At 46.2% G+C, this 21,549-nt stretch overlaps 1 protein-coding gene across 1 annotated transcript in view; it reads right to left on the bottom strand.

Moving 5' to 3' along the window:
- The window catches only part of mecom (MDS1 and EVI1 complex locus), a 271,852-nt gene that overhangs the window by 169,308 nt on the left and 80,995 nt on the right, over positions 1-21,549 (bottom strand). The window contains exon 2 of the mRNA XM_080731581.1: positions 16,733-17,100. Within this exon, the coding sequence (XP_080587707.1) occupies positions 16,733-17,100 (368 nt within the window). The remainder of the gene's footprint in view (positions 1-16,732; positions 17,101-21,549) is intronic.

Here is a 21,549-nt window from a genome sequence, read left to right as displayed (position 1 = left end):
ACAACGCATATGCCTGTATATGGGGGTCCCTCCCTGGCACAAAACATTTGCAGATTGGGGTCCGCGGACAAAATGCATATCAATCTTTTCCTTGACATGAAAAAAGTTTCAGAACCACCGCCATGAGAGAACCTATATGTGCCCCAATCAGCCCTCCGTCCCTCTCTTCCCCTTCCGCGTCCGTCCGACCGTCCATTTCTCCCGAGCAGCGCCGCCGGCCTCGCTCCCGGGGACACACACATCTGAGAGGTACAGGCGAGAGGGCCAGCTTGCAAATATTGACTTTCCAATAACGTAGGAACACGCAGCGGCCTATCATATGGCTCAAATTAAAGCATTATGACATAATAGAGCGGTGTCGGGGTTAAGACCTCATTACTGCCACCCGGGGGCCTCTGCTTTCTCTCCCACTCCAAACCCTGGCAGCCCTCCGCACTAGTCTTGGAACCGCTCCACCCTAATTGGAGCAGTGCAATATGGAGTAATTGGAAGAGGGGTTCGGTGTTACCACGCTGAATATGTGGCCCTCGCCCCGCCTGCGTTTTTTAGCTCTTAACCCGGTAATGAGCTCTCAAACCAGACCCCACCGTCCTATTAGCCTTTGAACTGCAAGCACAGATAGAGAGAAAAAAGTGTGTGTGTCTGTGTGTGAGAGGGAGAGAGAGAGAGAGTAAGACAGAGATAGCGAGAGAGAGAGAGAGAGAGAGAGAGAGAGAGAGAGAGAGAGAGAGAGAGCGTGTGGCGGGGGCTGATGGAGACTTTGGGTTCTCTCCCCTAAACCATCTCTCACTCTCATATACTGTATGATGACGTACTTCAATAATTTTTGTGCAACGTCCCATGTGCACGCACACTCACACTCACTCGCACTCACACTCTCTCACACACACAACCGTGCGCGCGCCAGAGCGTGCGCGCTCGCAAAACCACAAGGAAGACATGAATAAATGGCTATATGGAGAGTGTGACTGCATGTAGGTTAGAATAGCTGTGAGTGAGTGTGAGTGAGAGTCTGGCACGGGCTGAGAGGACAGAGGGCTCTTGGCTAGTGCCTGTTTGCACAGCTCTGACCACAGACACAGAGAGAGCGGTTTCCTAGAGTAGTATTAGCTCTTGATTATTTGCGTTAACCGGTACTTAGATTTACTGCCTGGGTAATGCGATCTGACTGGTAGTTAAGCGCTAGCAGTGACTTGGGGCAGGAAAAGCAGGACAGAGTTTCTGTTCCCCCATTCTCCCTCTCTCTCTCTCTCTCTCTCTCTCTCTTTCTCAGGACTGGACCAATAAAAAAGCCTGCGGGCTCTGCCCCAGAGCCCCCAATGTCTCTCTCTTTCTCTCTCTCTCTCTCGCTTATGCTCCCCCTGTCTCTCTCTCTCTCTCTCTCTCTCTTGCTTTCTTTCCTTCCCCATCGGGAAAGACATTTGGAAACAATCAGTAGGGTGTTTTAAAGGGGAGCCCTCCCCTCCCCTCCCTGTCCCCCAGATAAGGTATCTATGAGCTGGGCTCGGTGCTCCCGCACACGGAATTCATCACCTCTGTTTCCTGTACGCCGTTTAGGGGTCCCCTCGTTTTCACTCCTGTCTGTGCAGAGTGCAGGGGGCAATGTGTGTGCGTGTGTGTATGTGCGTGCGTGCACTTGCGTGTGTGCAGGGATGTGCTGGGCCCCTGATTCAGCCCGGGAAAAAGAGTTGTAGAGGCCCTCATTGCGCATTATAGAGAGAGATCTCTCTCTATAGCGCTGCTGCTACTCAAAGATTTGCCATTTCAGATCATGACAAGTGACAAGCCAGTGGGCAAATTACATGAGTTATATTTCGTCATTGTCGGGTGGAAAACGTTTTTTTTGGATTTATCATTTTAAAAATGATTTAAACTAGTGAAAACAGCCGATCTACAAGCATGCTTGTAGATCTGCTGTTTTCACTACTTTTGTGCAAACAGTTTAATTTTTACTTTTGTGCAAACAGTTTTTGTGCAAACAGTTTACTTTTTTCCTAATGGCCCGGGCCTGGACCGGCCAGGAATGAACCGGCCGTTCGGGAGATGTCCCGCTTTTCCCAATGGCCAGCACGTCCCTGCGTGTGTGCGTGCGTTCGTGCGTTGCCTGCATGTGTCTGTTCCTCTGTCCAAACCAGGAAGGTCTGATGTGTTTGTGTATGTTTCTGGGTGCCTGTGCGAGCGTGCATATCCCTGTGTGAGTGAACACAGTGTCAGTATGTGTGTGTGCAGAAGAGGGAAAAGAAGTCAAAGCTACACCCCTGTCCCCCACCTACCCTCAGTGTGTGGAGAGGACTGCAGACAGCTAAAGAGGTGTGTTTGGGTATCTATGCACTGTAAACCTCCAGCGTTCCACACACGCTCCTCTCCTATAATGTTGGATTCAGAGTGCAACATTTCATCCAGTTAGCCCCAATACAATCTGAGTTCCCAGAGGTTCTTTTGTTCGCCACTAGGGGGGCGAGAAGAACCTCTGGGCCAAAACTATGATATTCCTGGGCAGGAAGTTGTCCCAGGCTCAGAATCTGAGCTGGGACAATACAGGAAGTAGAGCCCTGTGCAAACCTTCAAAACGGGATGGTGTTTTCCTCTGGTGTTTCAGTCCGAGTGTATCAAAGGGTGCGTTCGGAAATGCGCACCGGACTGCGCGGGCGTTTATCGTGGGCTTGCCCAGGCCTTACGGCCTGGGCATAAATATAACGATTGCATTCACCACGGCTTCGTAACTCGCGCGGCGCTCCGCCGGCCGCGCGGCCCTGGCCCGCTCTTCGCGGCCACTCGCGCCTGCGGCGCTCGGGGGCGAAGAGCAGGACCAAGGTCCGCTGGCCTTCGCGCCGCTTGCAATGTCGTGGACAATAACTGTGATATCTAATCATAAAACGAGCGCTCTACCACACCCGGTGCGCATTTCCGAACGCACCCTTTGATACACTCTGACTGAATCACCAGTAGAAAACACTCTCTCCCTTCAAAACATTCAGAATAGAAACCAACCAAAAACACTACAACAATATGCAGCCCATGTTTCAAGGTGAATCCTACCAGACTAGCCCCAATAAGACCACCCGACACAACTTTGTTTTTATGGTTTATCCAGAGAGCTCTGGGCCTTCAAAACAGTTATTTATTGAGCTGGTGGATAACCTTATACTCGCAACATGGGGGGTTTGAGTCCAAATATTTGCCACAATTCATCCCTCTCTCTCTCTCATGCAGGGACATGCAGAGAATGTTAGAGAGGCAGGGGCTGACATTTCTAAAAGGGCCTTTTGGTGAAAATATTGAAAATAGCAGACCTCCAAGCTCACAACGCGCCGCACTGCGACGCATTGTGAGCTTGGAGGTCGGCTATTTCTGGTATGCCAACTTGATACCACAATAAACTAGGCATAATCAAGTCAATACTGGAGATGTGGCATACAACATGGATTTCTACACGGAGAGGGCAATTCTTTCAACATATGATGCTGCATTCAAGTTCAGGAGAGTTTGGACAAGGCAATTGCCTTGTCAATTCTTTCACCATAGTGAAAACTGCATGCATGGTCTGGAGAGGGCACTTTTTACAGACAAGTAAAAGGGCAGGGGCTCAAGCCCCCTTTGATGTCTATGTGTGCATGTGCCTGTTCTCATGATAGCCCCAGCCTGCAGAGTAAAAACCTCTGTGTTGGATCCTTACAGGTTCTATTAATACAATTAACACTGAGGATTTTACAATGTACCTAATGAGCCACAGAAACTTTAGTAATACCAATAATAATGAGCGGTCCTACTTCATGCACCGCTCAAAGCGTATATCCTTGCGTAGGACATCTTGCAGTGTGTGCAAGCGTCTCCCCTATAGAGAGGAGCAGTGAAACATCAGGTGAGGGCACTATAACATTAGTGGAGGTCTATAACATCAGGTGACAGAGGACATAAACGTGACTTACAAGCCAGTAATGGCGTTTCCATCCCGCCAGTGAATCAACACACCTGCATATAAAGACAACCGGCAGTGCCTTTTTACATACATGTCTGTTGGCTGTCTAGACACTTGTCATTGTCTTATTGGACTTGGTGTGCGGAATTCCGTGTGCGTGTTTGTTTGTGTGTGTCCTTCCCTTCTGGTGACAAACGGAGGCAGCTTGAATTCCATTTGCATCAGAAGCAGTTTCTGGAGATCTGATATGATAATAATAATGCAGGGGATCATATTTTCCGAGGTTCAGGCACATGTGTTTTTCCTCCTACTGTATTTGATAGGTAAAAGTATCTGTGACAGGAAAACCCCACTGTACTGTACAAGCCCTAAACTCTTTTCCATTGTCTGTCTGTCTGTCTTTCTGTCAAGACATCTTGAACACAAGCACACAACGCCTCGTGGTGCGAGGCGTTGTGTGCTTGTAGATCTGCCATTTTCACTAGTTTTGTGAGACAGTCTTGTATGGTGAAGCAGGGCTTTACTTTACGAAAAAAAAACATAAAAAATTGAAACATGGATACGAGGTTTCTGCCCGACAGCGACGATAGGCAAATACAGGGATATGAAAATGACATTGGTGGTTTACATTTATTGGTGGTTTACATTTATAAGCCTATATTGCATCAAGTACAGCAACTTCATCCTCAAAGCTACGTTAAGTGTATCGCTGTCACAGGCCTAGAGGCCTGCCTTTCTGTATAGCATTTGTTTGGGGTAACCGTGGTAACTGGCTGCACACTATCAAACTGGCATGGTTATTTAATTACGGGGAAGTGCATAGACGTCAGACTTGGAATTGAGTCATACAGTACTTAACCACTGAAACCCCAGCGTCCCTATCGTAGAGAAAGCTTTCGAAGAATATAGCAGATCGACGCGTTGTGAGCTTGTCAAGAGCTTTCCCCACGATAACAGAAAACAGGAAAAAAAACACCAGTATAGAGCCCTGAGGAACTCCGCTCAACAATATAGGGTTCAAGTGGTTAATAAGTCACAGACATCTTGACTTGACTTGGAATGAAAGACATTAAAACTGAATGAAAAATCTGAATGAGGTGTGAGATAGACCTGCCGGTATTCAAATGAAAATGCACTGTTACAGGTTTTCAAGAGAATAATAATACTCTGTACAATTCATGCAGTTGAAAGTTCCAGTGACCTGAAAGGTGACTCATTGTGGTACAAGGTGCTTGTATTTAAAAATGTTGAACAACTGCGTTCACTGTTTAAGAAAATATAATTACAACAGTGAAACAACAACTGAGCACCTGCGTGTGTGGTGTAACAGACAACCCGATATTATTGTTATCAGCCTATTGAATACATGTTATCAGCATGGCTATTGGGATGCACTTTAATGGCAATATACATTCAGAGCCTGGTTTATTCACAACTACACACCTACTGTAGGATGCAGCCCAGACAGGACGATATTATGGCTGAGGTCAAAACAGGTTGCAACACGGCTGGACAAAGGTTTTTACAACACAAATCTTATATAATGGGTCCATGGTACAACATATTTTCTGATGGGGCTCCATGGCAAAATACACATTAACACATTCCCCGCCATTTAACAATACCTTCGTACTTTCCCCTGCCTCTGTCTCCATAGACTTCCATGTAATTCATAGTGCACGGATCATGCACACCCATGCCTAGATAATGCACCACGTGTCTGCACATTGCTCACAGCTTTCAAACAAAAAAATCCGAATGGAAATCCGTTCAGGCATTCATGAGATAGCAGCCATTATGTTTTCCTAAAATGTAAACAAAGATGGCTGCCATGTTTGAAAGATGGGGTTGCTATGGGGGTTAAACATGCAATTTCGCGATTGCTATCATGCCTACTAAAGTTTTTGGGGTCCAAAAACTTTTTTGAATTTTTTTTTTTTTTACTCAGGATTATCGGGCCTGGCGGGGAAAGACATTGAAATAATCTCGGGACTATCGGGCCTGGCATGCAATGAGTTAATCTGGGGGTCCTTGACATGAAAAGGTTTGAGAACCACTGCTCTAAACAGTGAGTCAATTATTCTGCAAACTTGGGCTCGATCAGAGAATTGTAAATTTTGAGGGGATCGATGCCGACCCGTGCCGCTCAGAATCGCGGTGTTGTCGGCCAACGGTCGGCGTAGGTGTATTCTGGTCATAATGGAGCCCGAGACCTTTGCCCTCGCTGGGACACACCCCCTGGAGGGAGCCTCCTTCACCTGGCATTGTGCCTGCCCCCTACACCTTCCTCTGGCACTGCCCCCCTAATGGCCGCCTTTGTCCTTTCTCAATTCACTCTGACTTTGTTCAGTTAGTTAACCTAGCTTCCCCTCCCCGCTGGGAACTCACAGACATACATGAGAGGCGGGGAGGAGGGGGTGAGTAAAGAGGAAAAGAAGGGAATAGGAGAATGGAGGAGGGAGAGGACGTGAAGGAGAGGGAGTAGTTGGGGGGGTGAAGAGGAAATCAGAAATTTGTAACGTTTCTTTTTTTCCCTCCATCTTGACTGTTAGAGCAAAGTAACTACCAGAGAAAGTGTAAAATTCCATTGATGGAGAGGAACTCTCTCTCTCTCTCTCTCCCCACACGGCGTAACTCGGCAACACTAAACATGACAGATTAGCCCGAAGAAAGGGATTACTAATCAAGTAAGAGGCAGGGAGACGAACCCCCAGCTTGTTTTGTCTTTTTTTCCATTTTCAATGGACGGCATTCCTGGAGAGACAATCAAGCTCCAGTTACACTGGATGGAGAGCTCATCTCCCCTGACAGAGGCCAGGGTGAGACAAAGGCGGACACAGACACACACACACACACACACACACACACACACACACACACACACACACACACACACACACACACACACACACACACACACACACACACACACACACACACACACACACACACACACACACACACACACACTCGGCTGCAGACATCTCTGGGGCACTTTAATTGGGGGGAGCCAAACACACACTCCACACACACTCACCAGAAGAAGAAGGAAGCCAGGGGGCCAGAGGAGTCCTGGTGCCTCAGCAGACGAACACACGTACAATGTGCTCAACACGGTCAGGGGCCATTTACTTTACATTCAGTTGAATTCCAAATCGTCACTGTCGGGCAGAAAGCTCGTATCTCCAAGTTTCATTTTCAGTTTGCTTGTTTTTTTCATAAAGTAAAGCCCTGCTTCACCATAAAGCCCTGCTTCGCCGATCTACAAGCACACAACGCCTCGCGGTGCGAGGTAGATCGTCTATTTTCACTAGTTTAAATCTGTTTTTTTTATGATAAATGCAAAACGTTTTTTCCACCCGACAACAACGAACATAATGTTACGCAGAAACGTAAACTGTGTGGGTCCTGAGAGTAGAGCACTACACATTGCTCATTTGAAAATGTGCCTCGTCCACAACAAGCTAAGCACGAGAACTATAAATATATCGTTTTAAAGACAATTCCCACAATTATAACGGCAACATCAATGTGGATATTCGCATCTTAGTATTAGTTATCGTGCTTTGTGTGGAACTGATGTTAAGACGGACGTAATATATTTATTTTGAAATATTTTCAATATTTCTGTAGAAAGCTCTAATAAATAATTATACGTCAGATTGCTGATTTATTACTTACTCTTGATGTTATATAGTGTAAAGATTGATCTGGACAGAAGATGGGGCAGAGACGAGTAGAGCTGATTCAGTTCAGATGTTGGTTTGAGTGAAGTGGAGTTATGGTGGTGTAGTGTTGTGAGGGGGTGAGGGGTCTATAGGGCCAGGGCTGTGTTTGGAAAACGAGGAGCTAGTTCTAAAACTGGCCTCGTTTGAGACTGGATCAAGGGCTAGCTGACTTTGGAGCAGAGACTGGAGCTGGGGCACACATTAGTCCAGTAAGCTGATTATCATGGCTGGCCACGGCTCCAACACAATGCAGGGGAACGATGAGGTGTCCCTGAGGCCCAAGCCACAGCCACGCTGCTTCAGACTTTGTTAGAACAATAGAGATGTTTCCCATTGCTTCCACACACAGGCAATGATTCTGACTTGGCCCTAGGTCAGGGGTGGGCAACTTTGATGATGGAGAGGGCCACTATATTTTCACACTCACTCCAGAGGGCCACAATGCATATACAGTCAAAAATAGCAAAAATAGCCGATCTACAAGCTCAAAATCCGTTGCAGTGTGACGCGTTTTGAGCTTGTAGATCTGCTATTTTTGCAATTTTTGAATTGGAATCCTGAAAATATTTAATTTAAAATGTTTTAATTTAAAACTTTATGAACTTAAATACAAATACATTGGGCATAAAAACGACTAGTATTAGTCATTAAGCTACTAATATAGACTAAATGTCATGTTTGCATGTTTAGAATTGTAAATTAATACCTGAAGTCTATCAGTTTTCCGATATCAACCTGCGGGCCGCATTAAGTAAAGGTGTGGCCCCCGGGCCACCAGTTGCCCAAGTATGCCCTAGGTTCATCATCAGCCCCCGAGCCGAACAATAGACTTTACACGCACAGCAGCCATTTTTCTCTTAGGTCATGATCAGGTCAGTAAGTGCTGGTCCTTGCACAGGAGGACCTCCCCTTACCCTTAAAATCCTGGACAATCTCCAACTTATCCTCAGCAGACAGAACTATCCCTATCTCCTGCTTCCCCAGCCATAGTCCCAGCACAAGCTCAAACCTTAATCCATGCGCGCACACAGGGCCGGGCTCATAGCGGCTCAGCTGTCATTATAATATACTATGTGCGCGATAGCAAGGAGAGCATAATTAAATGATATCTCGTATCCACAGCCGTAATTAAATGATATCTTCCTTCCTCTTCAGAGACTATAGAATAGGACTCGCGAAGGCTCACTTGTCGAGAACATTCTGGCGAGCTTACAGCCTCGCAACCCCACGTCTTGCTATCCGCTCGCACGCCGAGGCATTTAATGGTTTTTATTGTTTTCTCTACAATTCATTAAGTGCCAATGAGACCCTTGAGTATTCAGTGAACTGCTCAGTCATTACTACAAAACTCTACCTCAGCAGCACTTTCTCTCCTCAGGAGAGAACAGGCGTCGGCCCCGCGGATGACGTCGGCACAGCCGCTGTGTTCACACGACAACAATGCTCCGATACCCCCCTCCCATTCACAGACTCCTATATAGCAAAAAATAGCAGGACTTTCCCCTCTTTGAATTTCTAAAAAAGTCAGTGTGTACATGTTCATGCGAGTGTGTGTAGTTCGTGCGAATAATGTGTGTGGTGTCCATTGAGAGGTACGTCCGTGAGTGACAGAGAGGTTCATCCCTATATACGCCTGCCTTTCTAAGCGCTGCTGTGGGGAGAGCCATCTCTCCTGACAGTGGACGGGGATGTGGCAGGGGGCCGGGGATTAACGGACCCCTTTTTCTGGGCTCAGCCACTAAGAGTGGCTCTTTCACTGCGGTGACAGAGAGAGGTGACAGGCCCCGTCAGAACCGCCGGAGACAGGGGGGACAGTCAAGTCAGAGACATCTGCATTCATTCAGGACAGCAGCTTATCCCGTGCACAGAAAACACGCCCTCTCGAAACGCCCTCCACACACACACACACACACACACTCTCACGCTATCACACGGGCATGCGAGTGTGCATGCGCGTGCACACACATCCACACTCATTCTTTCTTCTATCTTTTTTTTGTACCCTTTCTGTCTCTCTCTTGCCCTCTCTCTCCTCCTCAGTTTGTCTCTCTTTCTCATGGTCTCTTTCTACCATGTCCTGTTCCAGCTATATATTGCCATTGCAACAGCAACACTTGTACTTGTGTTAAAACCGGAACTCGGATGTATTTCTTAACTTTATATTGACATTGTTACTGAGTCGAGGGTTTCTGTGACCCTTCTTATGTGCTGAGTAGTTTCCATGACTCTGGGGCCCATAAAACCAATTCAAAACCCATTGTACATTTTCAAAATTGCATACTTAAAATGTCAATCTGAAAATAAGACTGACGGCTCCTAAAACACGGAAAGAAAGAATAAAGGATGCCAACAAATAATAATAGTAATACAAACAAAAAAGCAATAACAGATGCTTGCACCTGCAACATTTTCAGCTGACAAAAGTGTCAATGAGGGACGTCCCCCCACGGGCCCCTTGGAGCCCCGGGCCGGACAGCCCTCTCCTCCTCATCTCCTTCACCCATCCCTCCATCCTCTCCTCCTTCACCCACCCATCCCTCCATCCTCCTCTCAGGCAGTCCAGGAGACAGGCAGAGCCAGGGACGTTCCCGGCCCCAGCCAACCTAATCCTCCTCTCCCATTCAACTGGCACTGTTAATCTCCTCCACTGCCCCTCTCCTACTCCTCCACCTCTAACCATCTCCACCTCTACCTCCGCCTCTCACTCGAGAGGTGCACAAAAGCTCTGAGGACCCCCTCATCCTCCCCCCACTGGCCCGCCCCGCCCATTGCCCCTACAACGGGCCGGGGGGACACCACCCGGCTTTCTAAAAACCTGCCTCTAAAAAGCCAGGATCCATAATCCCACGGGACAGTGAGTACGGGTGAGCCTGCGGGCTCATTTAGTCCAGGATAACTCTCTCTGGGACTCTCACTCTCTTCTGTCTCATTGTTGTGGTTTTGCTGGCGAGGAGAGGGACGGACACAAGCAGAGCTTGAATTTCAATGTGAACCCCAGCGATTCAGACAGAGAGAGACTGATGGGGGCATCCGGGTGTTAAGAGGAGTTTCTAAGTGAGCCAAAAACAAAGACAAGACGAACATGACAATGATGGTGAGCAGGGCGGCCCATTGTTATCACATATGAACTCAAATTATTTTTGAGTAGTTAATGCAAAGTTATTAGGATCTATATTTTGCTTTTGCTACTTATTTTCAAAGGAACTAAAACAAATATTGTACTTTCCAAAGTTAATTTAGCCACGACGAGGAACAATAATACAAAGCCAATTCCTCAGTGTTTATTTATCCATGTTACCCAAATGAATGGACCCTTACAGGTCTATTTAGATCCCGTCAGAGTGAAATGAACACCAGTGATTTTACCGTGTATGAACCATGAAGCATCATCACAGCTTGCAGAGTTAAAGATGCAGTGCCATGATTCTGAGTGTACAGAAAGAGTTAAAATGAGCTTTCTATGTGGCCACATCCACCAGTTCATTAAGTATATCGTTGTTGTCAGGTGGAAACCTTGTATGTCCAAAACCATTCGTTTTGCATTCATCATTTTAAAAATGATTGAAACTAGTGAAAACAGCCGATCTACAAGCACACAACACCTCACACCGCGAGGCGTTGTGTGCTTGTAGATCTGCTGTTTTCACTACCTTTGTGCAAAGGCCTTGTATGATGAAGCTGGGCTTTACTTACTAACATACAAATTTGAAACTTGGAGATACAAGGTTTCTGCCCGACAGTGACGATATGTCTGGTTGTCAGGTGGGTGGTGACCCAGCTGAAGCCACACACGATGTCATTTACTCACTGTTTTTGGATCGGCACACACCAGGGGGTCAACCTCATAGACACATAAAACCAGAAAAAGTACAAAACTATGGCACCACCTCTTTACGTGGATTGCAGAACCAAGGTATGAGTTCATTGTAAACTATTCATCTCTCCTATATACTCTCTCTCGATGACCTCTAGTCCTGCTGCCCCTGTCAGCTTTATGCCCCCCCCCCCCCAAGCCTGTCTCTGACAAACACTAAGGGTTGTAAGGTCAACTCACTTATTTAGAGAATGTATTCAAAATATAGGTTTTAATCATATGATTTATTTATTTATTTCATTTCCCCCCTCATATTTGTATAATACAAGTTTATGTAAATGTCAAATCAATAAAAGGCTAATCATTCATACATTGTCCATAGTCTCAATTTGCATTTGAATTGATTGGATTTAAAAGGAACTGACCCCAATGATTTGCTCAAAGTCAACATGAGAAAAGCGGTACAGGCAATAACAGGACATACTGTGACATTCTGTGCCTCTTCACATGATAGAGTGAGCCATAGAGTAATGAACAGGTAAAAGGCAATGTACAGTCTGTGTGTACATACACTTGTACTGTAGATAGATGGATAGATAGATAGATAGATAGATAGATAGATAGATAGATAGATAGATAGATAGATAGATAGATAGATAGATAGATAGATAGATAGATAGATAGATAGATAGATAGACCATATAAAGGCTAGAATCGCCACTAGCAATACGAGTTGTTGTAAGTAATAACTCCGAGTTGTGAAGTATTATTTGGAATATACCAAGATTACAAGTCGTATAAGTGTATGATACCATCAACTAACCAACTCTGTGCTGTATAATAAGACAAAGTTTCAGGAGAATCCAATCCTCCCTATATTGTCCTTGCGGCTTGACAAGCCCGACTTACTAAATCGGCCGATAACTAGGAACTTGAAGAACCAAAGAACTCAGGTCTAATCTCAAATAAGAGCCCAAAGCTACATTGATATACTGTATTGAGGCCTTGGACCTGTCTTACTATCCAGGCAAGGTAGAGGAATAGTCTGTTAAGGAAAGAACTTGCAATAGTGAGGTGATCACACTATTCTTGATCACAAATAGATAGAGAGAGAGTCATTCGGTCATTCTTATACTTTATTTCTTTCTTTGCCAACTTCACATGATGAAGAAATACACCAATACCACACACACACACACACACACACACACACACACACACACACACACACACACACACACACACACACACACACACACACACACACACACACACACACACACACACACACACACACACACACACACAAACACACACACACACACACACACACACACACACACACACACACACACACACAGCACACACACACGCCCTAATGGCAGCGTCAGCTCCCGTCTTGGCTCTGCGGTCGGTGGGCTGCTGCACGTCCCCGGCCCGGGCCTATAGCTGACAGTCCCCTCCGCAGCCTCGCTCTCTCCCTTTTTTATTTACCGAACCTATCTTTCCCATAAGTCACCATTCCTGTATTCATAAAACATCATGGAGGCCATAACTCACGCTTCCCCTTTATGAATAAAGCCCCCGAATTTATGTTGATGGCGCGGAGGAGCGGTGGCCTCCCTGGTGACAAACTTCCCCCCGGTCTGTCACCGGCGGGGCCTCGGTGCCGCACAGTGGCCCTCCATCAAGCTGCTCCAGCAGATGGGCAGCACCACTTTATCGCTCCCTCGGCCGGTGACATCACCTCCACGCTGCCGCGCGCCGCGCAAGAATTGATGATGAAAGCACACATATCTATCTTAACTCACATTTACCAAATCAATTTTATTTTTTACAGACCCCCCCCCCCCCCCTCCACCAGCTTATTGGCATATTGACGCTTTACGGGCGGAGAGGGGAGGGGGACGGGGTGGTGGTGGGGGGCTCCAGGGATGGGGAGGGGGGAGCGAAGCGAGGGATGGGAAGTGGTGTAAAGGAACTAAGTACATTTACTTAAGTACTGTGCTTAAGTACAATTAGGAGGTATTTGTGTATTTCCAATTTCAAATGCTTTTACTTCTCTTCTACTCCATCTCCGGTCCAATTATTTTTACTTTTACTCCACTACATTTATTTGAAAACTTTAGTTACTAGTTACTTTTCAGATATAAGTTATAATATTTTAAAACGCACATTAACCACTTTAGCCATGTTTTATACCTATAGGCTGTTTGAAAATAGCCGATCTACAAGCTCACGCGATGCGACACGTTGTGAGCTTGTAGATCTGCTATTTTCAAAAAAAATTTATACTTTTACTTTTGGTACTTTAAGTACATTTTGATGCCAATACTTTCGTACTTTTACTCAGGTACATTATGAATTCCGGACTTTTACCTGTAACAGAGTACCTCTAACATTGCAGTTTTGATACTTTTACTTAAGTAAAGAATGTGAGTACTTTTTCCACCACCGGGGATGGGTGGCAGACGGTATAGGGCGGCCGGGAGGTGGGGTGGGGTTGGGGGGGAGAGTGAGTGGGGTGTATCGGGGAGGAGGGCTTAATGGCGTTTACCATATTTAATGCCGGGGGATGTCATCACTGAATATCCGTTCTGAATAATGTGGCATTTCATCATAAATTCTTTACAACTTATTTACTTAATGGAAAGAGTTATAGCCCGCTGTCAGCCAGGTAATTAAACATTGTGATACAGTGCTGCCTCTCCGGGATCCCATCCTTCCCCTCCATCCCTCTCTCTCTCTCTCTCTCTCTCTCTCTCTCTCTCTCCCGCTCAACCCCTCCACATACTCCCGGCTCTTCAGCTTTTTAAATACATATTATTCAAGCTCCCCATAAATTACCACCGGATTAAAATTCATGAAACCTTTTTTTTTTTTTTTTTTTTTTCTCCTTTATTTCCTTCCCTGGGAAAAAAAAGGAAAAAGAAAAAGAAAACCCTGAGAGCAAGCTTGTTCAAGCGGCCGTAAATCTCTCTGGGAGGGACAGGGACTTTTTCAATCATATTAAAACCCAATGTTAGCAAAACGTGGGGAAGGGGAGGGGGAAAAAAAGAAAAAAGATTTTTTATTTCGCTGTTAGAGGAATTGATGTGCTGAGTCTCACAGAGCGGTAGATAATGAAGGAGAACTTGTTTCCAGGAGGAAGGGGAGTCCGGAGCAAAATAAAACAAATACAAAAAAAAAACGGGGGAGTGAATAATTTATTTGAGTCTGGTCCCAGCCCAAACCACTGAGTCAGAACCGAGCGAGCGCTCTCTATGATGCGAGCCCAAGCAGCGCGACCAGCGCCAAATCCAAAACTATTTATATGAGCCGACGCTACGCTGATGTTCTACCAACACAGTCAGAAAGCATAAAAACCAGCTTAAGGGTTTGCATGGTGGGGAGGGGGGGGGACAGACGGACGGCGATGCTGAAAAGAAGGGGGGGGGATTGCTGCTCAAGCTCTGACGGCATGGCGTGCCATCCAAGGGCGTCACAAGGGGGGGAAAAGTGGGACTGAGTCACTAGGGCCCCAAGGTGGAGGAGCCTTAATTATTTAATACTTTAGCCATTGAAAAATAGCAGATATACAAGCTCACAGCGCGGCACCGAGTGCCGCGATGCGAGCTTGGAGATCTGCCATTTTTGAAAAGTCGTGAAAATGTGTGCAAATCTTTGAATATATGTGTTTTTAAGCGAACATTTGTAACTAAGATTTTGCTTACAGGAAACATAGGTTTTTCAAAAAAAAAATCTTAGAAGGATTTGAAATATTCAAAGACAATTCAAAAGACAAATTTTCACGATTTTTCAAAAATAGCGGATCTACAAGCTCGCAGCGCGGCACCGAGTGCCGCACTGCCAGCTTGTAACTCTGCTATTTTTGTTCAATGGTTAAAGCAAAAAATAATGCGTAATGCGTTCCCAGTCTAAATGGGTTAAACCACCCCCCCCTATGAAGAACATTCATGCAGGGAATCCTTGTACTCCAGGGCCCAGAATTTGGTGGGACACCCCTGGGTGCCATCATTAATATGCTTGCTTCTCTTTTACAAAAGGTACAAAGGGCCTATAAGTGGGTTTGCAGGTCTTAAGCCCTCACATCCAAATTAGAGATGATCTGTTTAGGGAGACTCAATCAGGCTGATACGCTCCCCCTCCCCCCCTCCCGCTCAGTAAAAACCAAACGGGGCCTGACAATGACTGAGACCAGCACCTAACCTTTGACCTTGTCCTGTGACCCTGCCTTCGATTTTGTGCGTCGGCTGACCAATATGTGATTGGCCAGTGGTCGCAGTGGGTCTCTAACTGGGACCAAGGCAGGATTTATGGCGTTTCATTTTAATTGAGTTAAGAGCATGGACCCTGATGGGCTCCTCCTGGGCTGACGTGACATCACCGGGCAACAAACAGCGGCAGCGGCAACAACACTGTGGCTAAATGTGAACACATGACGACATGGGTGGAAATAGAGAGAGAGAGAGAGAGAGAGAGAGAGAGAGAGAGAGAGAGAGAGAGAGAGGAGCGATCAGGAAGATGTGGACTCGACTGACCACAGAGGAGCCCCCCAGTACCCCTGTCCCCCGTCAGAGGAAAGCAGCTGCTTCGGTGTTCCAACTTCCAACGGTGTTTTCAATGAATTTCATCACTTTAACTAAAGGTTTAGTATACCCACAAAACCAATGTGTCAATGTGGAGAAAAAAAAATACATTAAAATGTGACTTCTTGTAAAGTTCACATGGAACGTGGCAGTGTGCTCTGGCTATTAGGAAATGTTCATAAGCGCCTCTGTAGTCTGTACACAAAGGTTTTTAACCTTTATGTTTGGATATTTTAGAGCAGTTCTCAACCTTTTCAGGCCGTGACCCAAAATAATCATATTTTAACTTGGGACACCCCCACCCTGACGATCGCTAAGAGTTGGGGAATTACATTTTGTATAACACGGTTCTATTGTGAAAATAGCCGATCTATATGCTCACAACACCTCGCAATGCGAGGTGGCGTTGTGAGCATGTAGATCTGCTATTTTCACAATGTCTGCCTCTAATATTTGACAATTTGGCCAATGTTTAAGATTCGTTTTAGAGTCCTTAAATTGTCACTTTAGAAATGTGCAGACACCGTCTATACAATTAAACTTGTTATGTTAACATTTAGCTAAACATCTGGGGACCCCCCAAAATAATTTGGGCACCCCCCAGGTTGAGAACCGCTGTTTTAGAGGACAGGTGTGTATCAGTTAGTTGTTGTTGGGTTTTTCTTTCTTTTTCGGTTCCTACCTGCCAGCCCTGAGTGGGGTCTCGGAGGCAGGGCTTCTGCTCCCCCACGTACGGTCCGAAGCGCTCGCCGACGTCCACTCTCCTCTGGGACCAGACGCCCAGGCCGGCTCCCGGAACGCCTGACTCCCGCAGCTCAAAGTCCGGGGGGACGGGCAGGGTGTCCTCCTGACGGGGGGCGACGTAGGACAAGGCCGGGTGGAGGTAGGGCGAGGGGTGAGGCTGGGGGGGCGAGGCCTCGTCGGCGGAGATCGGCGGGGACGGGGGGTCCTCTGCCAGGGCCGAGGACGGCGCGGCAGGGTCTCCGTCAGACACACACATGTCATCCAAGATGTCAGCAGGGTAGAGGGCAAACTCATCATCACCATCACCTGGGAGAGAGAGAGAGAGAGAGAGAGAGAGAGAGAGAGAGAGAGAGAGAGAGAGAGAGAGAGAGAGAGAAGGAGAGAGAGAGAGAGTCTATTTGAGAGTGGTGGCCTTGGATCTTCACAAATGTCGCACCCGCATGGATCCTATAGTGGCCCTATTCGGGGCCATACATTTGGCCCTTTTTTTTTGTGCCTTTTTTTCACTATTTTGTAAAACATTTTAAAATACTTAAATTAGCTGATCTACATCAACATGTTGTGAGCTTGTAGAACAGATATTTAAAGCTATACTGTGTAAGATGCTCAACTAGTGGTCAGTAGCCCTATAGCAAACCGCGGTCGCGTTCGCGTCTTTCGCCCGTTTTTCGTACCTTCACACCCCCGCGTCTGCCTCCACAACGCCGAGAGCTATCTTTAGAGGGGTCCCTGGTTCCTGTGCGTTCAGGCATTCCGGAGAAACGGACTACTTCACCCTGCCTGGTAGGCGAGATTACCTTTTGAGTAAAGAGACACACGGGCGACTACAAATATGGCGACCCCACTTCAAGATGCGCTGTGATTGGCCGGTAGTGTACCATGTGTGCATGATCGGCGATGTGATAGGGCAACGTATACACAACGTATACAGATGATGCAGATTACGTCATTTTGGCGCGAAATCCGGTCCACGGCCAGGATCATAGAAAACATATAAAGAGAAGGCTTCAGAAGCTGAAAATAACGGAGTGGGTGTTCTAAAACTTTAGCGATTTAACAGTTAGGACAATTTTAAGATTTGTTTTATAAAAAAAGTTACATGGTACAACTTTAAAAAAAAATCTAAATAGTAACAAAATGGTGAAAACGTTTAGGGATAAAAGACGTGGACATACCGGTAAATAGAGCCCACAGTGTAGAGAAAAAAAAGGAGCGGGCCTTCTACGGACCCCTGGGGACATGGGGAACCCTGGTCAACTAAGTATATATGGTTGAAGTATTTAATGATTATGTTGGACCACACCACTGGTACCTAAAGTATGGTGCTTCACGAGGTTTAACCACATTAACCCTGGCGTCCCAATTTTGGGCACGTTTTCAATAATCCTACAATAAAATGAACCAAACTCTTTCAGTCCATCTGTCCGCCTCCATTTTCCTCCTTGGTGGGTTGACTAATCGATCTGAACTTGCACAGGGAACATGGACATTTGCAGGGAGTGAGAAAGTCGACTTTTCGCTTTTCCCAAACCTATGCTGTTTATTATTTTTGCCACAGGATCTGTAGTCCCGGTCCCATAGTGTAGAAGGTTGGTAATGCTGTGGTTCCACGGGATCTGAAGTCACAGTCGAGGTCGCATAGCCTGGACAAACAGTGGGTGGCAACTTTTTTTTTTCAGTTTTTCTTAATTTCTTTTTTACATTTACAAAATACGCTCACTGCAAATGTATCAGCTCTACAAGCTCACAACGCATCGCAATGTGAATTGCGAAATGTGATGCATTGTGAGCTGGTAAATCGGCTATTTTAAATAGACGATTTTTTATTTATTTGCACAAATTGAGAATGTATGGTTATTCTGTAATGCTTCATACCTGAACCGAGATTCCAATCTGCCTAATGTTATTTTCCCTCCTACATTGTAGACACACATGACACATGACAGTATATCATATACAGAACAACACAAATCTACCCTCATGGGCCCTCTGACCTGCAGCGTATATGTTTAGGGGCTCTTGATGTGAGATCCCTGGACTATATATAATCTGTCATTTGAATAAACAGGTGTTCAATTTAACAAATAAATCAATAATCCTGCCATTCAGTGAAAAAAACATAACAATCTCAGTGGATCCAGAGCTCACAATTACCATTTGGAAAGCTGAAACATGCCAATAATGGTCAGAAAATGTAATGGTAAGAAAAGATTAAATTAATAAAAACAGAATGTACAGATTGGTCACACTTTAGCTCTTGAGCTACTTAGTGTTTTATCTTTTTGACATAATGTACAAATAATATATTTTCATCTATATGCATTTTTGTTAAGAAAACATGCCAATCAATAAATCATCCAACGAACCAACCAATCAACTAACCAATCGATCAATCAAAGTGTTCTCATCACTGACTATGATTATGATTATTGATTATACAGTGGAATATGTTAATATCAAACCCAAATGTAGTAATTCATGTATTTAACCACATTAACCTTGGCACCAGGTATTTTCTAAAATGTCATAGACCCATCTGCTTAAACTAGACAACATCATACACTGGTGGTGTCACACAGCAAACCTCTACAAGCTCACAATACATTGCATCGAGACACATTGTGAACTTGCCGGTCAGCTATTGTCATCGTGCGACGGTGTCATGTATTTAATAACAAATCACTGCGGTACAGAAGAAGGAAAAAAAAAGGGAGATAGAGAGTCTCTCTCGGAGCGCAGCGTCCTTGGTTTGTTTGCGTTCCAGTGGGGTGGATGCTGGGGTGGGCTGCGAGGGTCCACTCAGCATTGTGCTGTTCCAGTGGGGTGGATGCTGGGGTGGGCTGCGAGGGTCCACTCAGCATTGTGCTGTTCCAGTGGGGTGGATGCTGGGGTGGGCTGCGAGGGTCCACTCAGCATTGTGCTGTTGTTCCAAGTGCTTTATATTTCCCTTTCCTGAGCTCCGTCACCACGCTGCGGTGTGAAAACAGAGGGAAGCCCCGCTCAACGGGGTTAATTGTGAATATCGTAAGAGACAACACCCGCGCGTGACCCTTGAACCCGCGGTCGCGCCTCCTCAGAGGATAGACGTGCGCGGCAGGCGGGAAAGCAGCCAGAAAATGAATATTTGCTGACGCGGACGCCCTTGAGCAAGGCTCTGAACCGCGAAAGTGCCCATGCAGGGCCGCTGCGCTGCAGGCAACCTATAGTGCTCTGACACATCTCTGACGAGATGCATGTGTGTGTGTGTCTAGGAATGTAGAGAGATTTCAGTCTCTCTGAATGAACTAGCAATGAAGTATCTTCAGTATCTTGTATTGCCATTGTTGACAGTGACAGGCAGAGATATAGGCCAAATATTAGACAGAAAGTCACATAGCCAGTCTAATAAAAAGAGACTTATCACATGGAATGACACAACAAAAAGAAATCTAGTTAGAGACAAGTATTCAGACCAGCTAGACCAGGGGTTCTCAAATCTTTATAGACCGTGACCCCCAAAATAAACATATTTGAACTGGGGACCCCCCCACCCTGACAAGCACTTGGAATTGTAGGTATTACATTTAATGTGACTCGGTTCCACAGATAAATATTGTGAAAATAGTGAGGCGTTGTGAGCGTGTAGATCGGCTATTTTCACAATGTTCGCCTCTTGCTTACTTAATATTTGACATTGTATACACTTATTCTGTGTGTTGGTTTGTTTACCGTTGAGTGAGAAAAAAATATACATTAAGCTATCATCTGGGGACCCCACAAAATAATTTGGATCCCGACCCCAAGTTTGAGAACCACTGAGACCAATGTTCTCAAAGTGAGACCGGCTCAAAGTTCCTCGAGGGGTTCTAAATGGACCCTTACAGGTCTGTAACTCTTGAGAGTGTACAAAATGGAACCAAACAGACCATTAAGTACGCTCAGAGTTACAGTATGGGGGTCCTTGAAATGAAAAGCTTAGAGGAGCACAGAGCTGGACAGTCAGCCAGGTACCCATCCAGCCAGACAGTGAGACAAACAGACAGGAAATCATCCACAGGAAGCAGCCGCACCCCCAGCGTGCGTCTGTGGCAGGCTGTGGCTAACACGGGCTGACAGGTTGGGGGGGAGTGGGGGGGCCCGCACTAATGAGGCTCCGCTGCCCATCCCTCCATCCCTGGACCACAGAACATTCCTGCGGGGCTGGCTGTGTGACACTGCAACCGCTGCGCTGTCAGCCACGGAACCTTTGATCCGGCCGAAGGTACACGCGGAGAGAGACACACAGACACGTGCACGCAGGCAAACACACATACTGTACGTACATGCATACCGTCGTTGTCGGGTGGAAACCTTGTATGTACAAACCGTTCAGTTTTATCATTTAAAAAATGTACTAAACTAGTGAAAACAGCCGATCCACAAGCACACAACGCCTCGCACCGCGAGTCGTTGTGTGCTTGTAGAACGGCTGTTTTCACTACTTTTGTGCGACGGCCTTGCGACTGTCAGGTCGCAGTTACTATCAAAAACCTCCACCGGCTGGCTGTCAGTCAGTCCGTCTGTCTGTCCGTCACATCACGTCACACTTTTGGCCCTACTCTTATCTCCGCCACCGTTGCCCCTATCCATGCCAAACTTTGCACACACACTCCTTGGCTGGAAAACCACAACTTCCACCCCTGATTTCTCACATGCCCCTCTGCTAGCGCCACCATGAGGTTGCTTTTTGAAGACACCATTAATGTGTATATATGTGACCTGATGGTCGCTTATCTC

This window comes from Nannobrachium achirus, assembly GCF_963921795.1.
Source record: "Nannobrachium achirus genome assembly, chromosome: 8".
NCBI classification, from domain to species: domain Eukaryota; kingdom Metazoa; phylum Chordata; class Actinopteri; order Myctophiformes; family Myctophidae; genus Nannobrachium; species Nannobrachium achirus.
This window is presented reverse-complemented; position numbering and strand designations above follow the sequence as displayed.